Below are 10,150 nucleotides of genomic sequence, written 5' to 3' on the forward strand. Positions count from 1 at the left end.
AAAAAAAAAAAAAAAAAAACCACAGTAATTTCTTTTAAAAAATATTGGATATCTTATTATCCAACATCACTTAGTCTATTTTCTAGGCCATTTGGCATTTTTATAAAATTTTAAAAAAGACAAAATAATTTAAAACTCACGCTCTCAAATCAATCAAACTGAATAAAGTAAATGAAAAAGTTGGGTGTTTCATATCCACCAATTTATAAGGAATTTTTGTGTTAAAATACAACAAATTCCCAAATCCCATCTATAAAAACCCTAACCCTTCTCATAATTCTTCACAAGCCATCACACAAACCTACAAACCCTTCAATATCTCTCCACCAATGGCTTCCAAGCTCTCCTCACCCGCTGCCTTACTCCTCCTCCTCAACCTCCTCTTCTTCACTATGGCCAGCTCCACCTATGTCCCTTGCCCACCGTCTCCTCCCCGGCACCACAAGCCCACCCCCTCAAGGCAGCCACCATCACTCCCCAAGTGCCCTAGAGACACCCTCAAGCTTGGTGTCTGCGCCGACTTGCTGGACGGTCTAGTGCACATAGTGATTGGCTCACCACCAAAATCTCCATGCTGCACCCTAATCCAAGGTCTTGTTGACCTGGAAGCTGCTGTGTGCCTTTGCACTGCGGTGAAGGCCAGAGCCTTGGGTCTCAATATTGACCTCTCAGTTTCCCTCGGTTTGCTTTTGAACTATTGTGGAAAGAAGCTTCCGTCTGGCTTCCAATGCCCTGCTTGAAACCAAATCCTTTCATTACCCTTTATGGTTTCTTGTTCAATTTTTCATTTCCAATGTCGTGTTTAAATAATCAGTTTAGTCGTATGTCGTGTTGTGATGGGTTTGGAAATCTTCTCAGAACTCCACCATCTTTTTATAGTTTCATTACAATGCAATGTAACATAATGATACCTAGTTTGTTTCAAATAAACAACTTTGTTGGTCTATTCTGGTGTCTTATTACAAATTTCACATTCCATATGTTTGAAACCACACCTCTTGTTTTACCAAAGTTTAGTTGCATGGAATCACAGTAAACCCTTAACTTCAAAATTTTCATTAAAAAAAAAAAGAAAGTATATATATATATATTTATTTATATATTTAGTTATGATAATTTTGTTTTGACCAGAGTAATATTTACACATTGACAATGTTGACGAAAAAAACAAAAAAAAGAAAAGATGTATAGACCTATGTAATGAAAATATGGATACGGGTGAAAAAATTTTAGTCCACCATTAGCAGATACTATCCGCTTTGGTCAATTACGTATGCCATCAGTCTCACAGTTCTAAAACACATATATTAGGAAGAAGTTTCCACGTTGTTATAAGGAATGTTTCATTCTCCACTCTATTTGACGTGGGACCTCACAATCTATTCCCCTTGGGGCCCAACGTCCTCGCTGACACATTGTTCGGTGTCTGGCTCTGATATCATTTGTAATAACCCAAGCTTACCGCTAGCAGATTTTATCCGATTTGGCCTGTTTCGTATCACCCTCAGTCTCTCGATTTTAAAACGTGTCTGGTAAAAAGGTTTCCACATTCTTATAAGAAATGTTTCATTCACTTCTTCAATCAACGTGGGAAGACACTTTTGAAAAATTTATAAGAATATTTAAACTGTCGTATAAGAATCTATTGTTTTGAACGAGGACATCTAACCTAAGGGCTATAACTTAAATAGAAAATGCAACTATCCTGACTTCATTCTCATACTCTATGTATGGAAATTTAGAGTATCTTTCTACTCAAATATGAGGATTATTGAGCTATTCTTAGATATATTTATATTTTAACTATCTCCTTTCTTTGGGGGTTGAAGCCTCAAGAAAAAAATCCCAATAAATAGTTCATACTCTCAATTCTGCTCCATAGATTAAACCTATGATAATTAGCCAAGTTTGAATAGTTCATGACACTATGGGATTCGCTGACTTCCGGACGTCGCTACAGATTAGCTTGACCAAAGGGTTCAAGCGAGCGTCCTGAGGATTCACATTCGCACGTGTGAGTCGTGTAGAGTCGTGTGTAAAGAAGTACTACATATCCAATTTATTCGAGATTCGAGGTCACCCCTAGATGAGCTAGAGCTAGATCCCAAGAGCATGATTGCATGTGTTTGCAACAGCATGACCCCTATAGTAGGGTCACTTACTGAGTAGTTTTCGAAATGTCCAGGCCGTGTGCCACATATCATTTTCAGGTAAAGGTAAGACGTCCATGTACAGATGATGGTGACATCGAAAATAGAGACTGTGACATGTGCATAGGATATAGTTACATGTTTAAATTCTTATCTTGGGACAGTATAGGACGTTTGCATTTCATTATTTAAATTATTTCATTTGTAATTATTTTTGTTTTAATTTTAAATCTCAGCGTTATGTTTTGAAACACGCAAGACCGACAATGTATTCTAATAGTTTGAAGTGTTCTGAATGTGTTCTACATTTTCCGTCAGTTATGATGAGTATCTAAGAGTTATATTCCGCATTTAAGAGATAAACATGAGACATTAGTAGCGACTCTGAGTATGTAGAAATTTAGGATCGTTACATAAAACATTAACTTGAGACTAAAGGAGAAGCTGAACCTTAGTGGGTATGAGTGAATGAAAAATAAAATAAGAGAAACACCAAACTGAATCAAATAAGTTAACAAATCAAAATTTGTTATCCATGCAGTATTAGAAAGCCATGACCAAGGGACGAACTTAGAGTCAAGGTCGAGGCCTAAGCCATTGAAACTAGAAATAAGTCACTTTGGTCGAGTTGAGAAAATCTTGATGAATAGCTTTACCGAATAAGCCTAGGTCAAGGCAAACACCTTCATCCAAGTCTATGATGAATCTCTTTGCCTTCTTTGTCTTAATCTAGACCATTAAGACTCAGAAACATCTACGTTTACTGCCACCAATTTTGTACATCATCCCACAACATGAACGAAGCACAAGATATCTTATGGTCATTTAAACTCTTCGGTATATGAAATATCATCTCCATCAATGATAGCCATAACTCTTCCATGGTTAGGTCCTTAGAAGTCCTATGGAGGATACGAAGATTGTTTCTCTTACAATTTCATAACTATTTCATCTCTTGCATCATCTTAAGGTTGTTGGTTGCCTACGCTCATTATTTGGTTGTCATAGTCTATATTATTACACGAAAGGTCTCCCACATTAGGGTAGTCGTAGTGGGGACTGACACTACTAGAGGCACCGATGGTGCCACTTGTTGCACTCTAGGTAGTGACAAGGCTAGGCCTATATGACTTATCGAAGTTTCGCGAGTTAGACTCGAACCCCTACCTCATCCTCTAGTAGGTGAACATTCTTTTCCACATTTTTGAGGTGGCATAATCTGTTATCTAATAGGCATAATCTGTTATCTAATATATAAGAAGCTAAATCTATGATTCCTAACATTAAATCTTCGATGATACATAACATTCATATAACGACCCTAATTTTCCTAATCAAATATAGATACTACTACATGCATGACATGATTAATATGTGTGGAAAAGTCTATGATAATATTTCATAAAAGATGTCGTGGACTTAAACGTTCATAATAAATTCATTAAAACAATATTGTTATGAAAATAGCTAACGTGAATTTAAATGAGATAAAAAAAAAGGGGATGTCGTGATCTAATCTAAGGACTACTAAAACAAACATGAATGCAACTACCATAGCTTCGATCTCATGGCCTTCACGGTGACGCCGTCAACCATACAAGAGTGCCTTACCTTTACCTAAAAAAGAAGAGTAACATGTGACTTAGTATTTTAAGAAATAATCAATTAGTAATACCACTATTGAAGTAAAAAAATGCAATATGGTGGGACCTATCATTTCATAAAACGATCATGACATGGCTTTAAGCTCCGTGCAATTGGATTATATCTTTGACTATAATGTTGGATTTGAATTTAAAAAAAAAAATATATGGGTATTAGTTTCTTGTATGTCAATTTCATTCCGTTTTTTTTTTACTTCAATTTATTAGTCGTAATGGTCCCTAATGTAAATAACTGATACGAACCGTTATGATATTTTCATCGATAGTTGACATATACATTCATCGTTCAACAATTTATTTAACATGCGTTTACTGTTCCGATCATAAAGAAAAATATAATAAAAAATAACTTATACAAAGATAAATACTTAACCTAAACATTATTTCTAAATTATGATTAGTAGAAATTTAAGTTTAGTTATTGACATTAAAGAGAAACTATTGGTAGAGTTGATATGACTTTTTTGGATTGATTAAGAATGAACAATAAAGGAAATATAATGTTTTTGAATGGATCAAATCTTGAAGGTTTGACTTTTTATGGTTGCAAGTGGATAATAAAGTTAAAAAAGGAAGAAATAAAAGTCATTGACTAATTTATGTTTTTATATTTGATTATGGATGTATTGATTGGTGGAGTTCTTGGATGTGTCACACACCTCTCTTGGCTTTGTCCATTACTTTGACTTTCTTTAAGTAAATTGTCTTAGAGTGATGCCTTCCAAATTTTCAAGTTCCATCTTTTTTTTTTTCTTTTTTTTGATATATTTTAATTTTTGATGAATTATCCTAACTTCTATTAGGATAAACAAATAAATTTTGATTAGTTGACAATAGTCTCTATTTTTAAATTATGGTAATGGCTTAAATTCTCTAACCTGGATGAGAGGTGTCACTACCCGTGTGACTCTTCAACGAAATACTCATTAGAATCTTTCTTATGAAGCTAATTTACACATTCAATTTAAAAATAAGAAATAAAAAGTACCACCATCTTTAGAAAACGAAACATTAACATGATTCCCGTACGAAGATGAAAACCCTGAACTACCCATGAAGAAAAACAATGCATACTACTATCATAACTTAGCTTCTATGGCCATTCTAGAATCACGGTTGTATGTGTAGGGGTGCTTTACCTTTACCTAAAATATAAGGGTAGTATGTGACTAGTATTTTAAGAAATACTCAGTAAGCAAGCCTACCGTTGGGGTCAGATAATGCAAACACACATATACATGATAGGACCTACGCTTTAAAACAATATAACATGAAATTGAGCTCTTTCTAGTTTAGGTAGGGTTGGATGTGTGGTACTTTTTCACACATGGCTCACATGCGCACATGGTAAGGATGGACTCGTATACATAACCCTAAGACTTGACTTGTTGGGTTAAATGTGCTGACGCGCCGAACGCCATGAAAGAAAAGACCCACATGATATCATGACGAACATAAATATCGAAAGTATATATATGTACTAACATAATGGAGATGTATCATGATGCACATGATATACATAAATGCGTGAGGTCCCATAGTTTAAAATCATAACATATAGTAATAATCATTTCATTTATCCTTTTATTCATGTCATAGTACACATATGAGACATGTATGCATAGCATTCATCATAGCTTTCATCGTGCATCATCATTAATATAATATAATCTATAATATGCCTTTACTTGACATGAAATATCATAAGGTATATATGCAATAAAGTAAATGAAAAAGTTGGGTGTTTCATATCCATCAATTTATCAGGAATTTTTGTGTTAAAATACAACAAATTTCCAAACCCCATCTATGAAAACCCTAACCCTTCTCATAATTCTTCTCAAGCCATCACACAAACCTACAAACCCTTCAATATCTCTCCACTAATGGCTTACAAGCTCTCCTCACCCACTGCCCCACTCCTTCTCCTCCTCAACCTCCTCTTCTTCAGTAGGGTCAGCTCCACCTATGTCCCTTGCCCACCCCCGCCACCCAAGCGCCACAAGCCCACCCCGTGGACACCCTGAAGCTCGGTGTCTGCACCGACTTGCTGGACGGTCTAGTGCACGTAGTGATCGACTCACCACCAAAATCCCCATGCTGCACCCTAATCCAAGGCCTTGTTGACCTAGATTTTGCTGTGTGCCTTTGCACTACGGTGAAGGCCAAAGCCTTGGGTCTCAATGTTGACCTCTCAGTTTCCCTCAACTTGCTTTTGAACTACTGTGGAAAGAAGGTTCCGTTTGGCTTCCAATGCCCTGCTTGAAACCATATCCTTTCATTTCCCTTTTTGGTTTCTTCTTCAATTTTTGATTTCAATGTTGTGTTTAAATAATTAGTTTGGTCGTATGTCTGTGTTATGATGGGTTTGGAAATCTTCTCCCAATTCCACCATCTTTTTATAGTTTCATTACAATGTAATGTAACATAATGGTACGTAGTTTTTTTTTCAAATAAACAACGTTGTTCGTCTATTCTTGTGTCTTATTACAAATTTGACGATGCATATGTTTGAAACCACAAATCTTGTTTCACCTATGTTACTTGCATGAAATCATAATAAACCCTTAACTTCAAAATTTTCATGACGAAAAATTAAAGAGAGTAATATTAACACTCAAGTTTTAAATGACAATGCTGACGAAAATGTACAGATCTCAATTGAATGAAAATATGGATGTCGATATAACAGCCCAAGCCCACCGCTATGTCGGTAACGTATGACCGTCAGTTTCACGGTTCTAAAACACGTATGTTAAGGAGAGATTTCCACGTTCTTACAAGGAATGTTTCATTCTCCACTTTAATCGATATGGGACCTTACAATCTATACTCCCCTTAGGGCCCAACGTTCTCGCTGGCACACTACTCAGTGTCTGGCTCTGATATCATTTGTAATAACACAAGCTCACCGCTAGCAGATATTATCTACTTTGACTCATTATGTATCGCCATCAGTTTTACAGTTTTAAAACGTGTCTGTTACAGAGGTTTCCACATTATTTTAAAAAATGTTTCGTTCTCTCTTTCAACCGATGTGGGATTTCATTGTCTGTGAGCAGTTTTGAAAAATTTATAAGCATATTTAAACCGTCGTATAAGAATATACTAATATTATGTGTTGATATTTTTATTAAATATAAGGTCAATTTTTATACTAAAAAGTGGATTTGGTTGACAATATTAGATATCAATATATTAATGAAAAAAGAACCTAACAGTCCGTTTTTAATTAATTTAATTTATTATTATTTTTGTTTTATATATTTTCTTCAAAATCTATTGGCATTGACATTTCTTTAAAATGGAGACTTCGATATTTTTGTCAACATTAACATGTTAAGTAACTAATTTTGATATTTAAAGAAATCTTTAAAAAAAAAAAAAAAGTTAACTTATTTGATGACATCTAACCTAAGGTCTACTACAACTATCATGACTTCATTTCCATAGCTTATACAATCACACTATATGATTGTCTTACTTTTACTTGAAAAAAAAAAATAACACTTTGTTTGAGAATTTAAAAATTAAAATACTTAAAATATTCAGTAAGTAATCACATGCAACGATCTCTATTTTTTAGTATGGACAGAGTTGAATGTATTTCTCTACATACGCGCACATAGATCCACCAAGCAAACTCGTATACGTATCCTCTAAGCCTACTTGTCGGGCTAGCTTACACTCACGTTGGCAGAAGCTATGGAGGGAAATGAGTGTGCATAATATCACGACGTAAATGATATCGTAGTTTATGTAGCGTAATATATGGAGGTTCATGCATCATACAACATTAATATTACAACATAGTTCCATAACATGATATAATCATATCATAGTACAGTTTATATGTCACAACCCAGAATTACGACGCATCGAAATTACCAGGAGTGACTCGACAGACTATGCAATGCATGAAAGTAGAAGAAAAACGAAATTAAAAATTTTCAAGTATAAAATTTCCTCGCGAGTATTAAAGTGTTCAAGTAGAAAAGAGATACATTGTATAAAATGGGGCAAAAGGGATCCGGGCACAAGATGAAATATAAATCCAAGTACACACAAGTAAACTAGACAAATGCCTCGGGATAAAAAAAGAGGGAAACAGGGTGAGTATAAAAATATAGTCAGTAAGCAACCTACTTGTAGACTCTTAATCGCATTCAAGTTTAAGAGAGAACCACCAACTGTACTCTAGACTCTAAAGTCTCAATGCTCTCAATTCACAGAACGGGGTGGAAGGACCTAACCTTTGAAGCAGTATTCAACGTTTGAGGATGAGGTGCTCCCTTATAACTACATGTACCCCTCGTACAACCCAGCTAGAATTAGTTACTGCATGGTCAACGTCCTTCCACGGGACGGAACTCATCATGCAGGCAACCTTGACCCACCCGCGTGATCAACATCTAACCATAAGACGGATCCCCATGCAGAGTAGTCGATCTACCACTGGGTAACACTTCCCTAACAGGCGTCTCGCCAAGCTCGGCAATACCACACCGAAGTAGGAAGGAAGAGTAGCACCTCCCTAACTGGCGTCTCCCCTAGCTCAATAGTACCACACCGGAGTAGGAAGGGAAGTGAAGTATACTCAAACGCTATACTAGCTACGGTCGGCTAAGAGGTCCTCTCTCTACACCTCAGGGTCCTAACGTGGTTCTCTATGTCTCAAGTGTAGGTAGATTATTGAGTTAGGGGCCCTAGTTTCCAGAATCACTCAATCAAGGCTTACAAATCCATAACAGTCTAGGGTTAAAGGTTCTCTCCCTCTAAGCGTCGCTCACGACAACATGGACCGTAACGTCAGGAGGGTCCCCTATTTTATTCATATTCTTAACACTGTTCCTTACTTTTGGGCTTGAAAATGTAACAGATCCTCTACATCTATATTTTTGGTAAACGTTGGTTTATCGAAAGCACTTTGAATTGTTGATTCATTGCAAAAGATGGATTATAAATGAATTTTTTCGTTCCGATACTCCATTGAGGAAAAACCATCCTTTTCTAACAATGTTGGTCCAAAGTAAGTTACCATGAAAAACACAGGATATGGTTAAGGTTCTTAGAAGCCTGTCTATATAAGATACGAAGTACAGAAGAAGAAGGAAGAATGCCTCTTAAGTATGATCCAGGATATTTACTTTTCCAAGTAAGATCTCCCCCATTGTATCAACCGTCCACATGGTGAAGCTAACCTTATGACCACCTTTTGAATGGAGGGAAACATGCTGAGATATGATTCAAAGTATTCAAAAAGATATGATTCAGAGTAATTGAGATATGATTCAAATATTCAAACTACTAAGATTTAAGGAGATTTTAGGAGACTGTTAGTAGATTTGAATTTTTCTAGATTTCGATGCTTTACTATTTCTGGTCCAGTATATAAGCTATAAATGCGGGAATTGTGTAACCCTCTAAGCATCAAGTCAGTAGACAGTAATAAAGCACTACAACATTCATCTATTCTATCTATTCTTATCTCTTTCACTATCCCTTTTTCCAACAAAACATGTATAGCAATGACCTAGCGTCTACGAAATGCTAAATTGCCTTGTGGCCCATAACTGCATTGACACAGGGCGATTTTCCACCCACCATATCTGAAGTTCATGGTTGAGGTCCGTACTGCTTTGTCCAAGATAGATTCTCGTCTGTTCTTGCTTCTGCTGTGGGGCATCTGCCATCTAGTATCCCCTGAGTGCTAGGCTGCTAGTAGCTAATCAGGTCTTGGTGTCGATATACTCCATCTCGATTTCAGATATATTCCTCCTAACTGCAATTTCCACATTGTGACCAGCAATGACAAATGTTGAACTCCTTTGATTGAGCTGTTTCTTCGGTTTGGTTTGGTACTGTTTCTTGAGTTTGGTGCATGCATCAAATCAAAATAATGGATTTTGTAAATGGACTAAATTTGAACTTTTCATATTATTATTATTACTTTGACAATAAAAGTGGCATATGGGAACAGTCATATTTATGTGTCCTAAGCGTTTGATTTTGTAATATTGTAATTTAAACATTGTAAAGGTAGCACCAAAGAGAGCTTCAGATTCCATAATCCAAAAGTCTAATTTTGCTGCCCAAAAAAGATCTATTTTTTTTGTCTTATTAATTCCATTATTTAGGGTATTATTAATTCGAAACCTAATTTAAAATAATTATTAATTCCACCTCTTAAGTTTTAAATTTACTTTAATTTAAAAAAATTTAAACATAAAAAATAGAAATATTAATAGGGATGAGCCTATCTTAACCCATTATATCTTGATTTGACTCTCTAAAATATATGGATATTAATTTTGTGTATGTCAATTTCATCCCCAT

At 35.6% G+C, this 10,150-nt stretch overlaps 1 protein-coding gene and 1 pseudogene across 1 annotated transcript; both read left to right on the forward strand.

The window, feature by feature from the left end:
* Positions 1-194: 194 nt before the first annotated feature.
* Positions 195-949, forward strand: LOC111498535 (14 kDa proline-rich protein DC2.15-like). The gene has a single exon (XM_023149828.1). It carries the CDS (start codon positions 330-332, stop codon positions 738-740), a length of 411 nt encoding a protein of 136 aa, XP_023005596.1. The 5' UTR covers positions 195-329; the 3' UTR covers positions 741-949.
* Positions 950-5,700: 4,751 nt separating this feature from the next.
* LOC111498541 lies at positions 5,701-6,111 on the forward strand (annotated as a pseudogene).
* Positions 6,112-10,150: the final 4,039 nt, after the last annotated feature.

Source organism: Cucurbita maxima, unplaced genomic scaffold (assembly GCF_002738345.1).
Source record: "Cucurbita maxima cultivar Rimu unplaced genomic scaffold, Cmax_1.0 Cma_Scf00025, whole genome shotgun sequence".
NCBI classification, from domain to species: domain Eukaryota; kingdom Viridiplantae; phylum Streptophyta; class Magnoliopsida; order Cucurbitales; family Cucurbitaceae; genus Cucurbita; species Cucurbita maxima.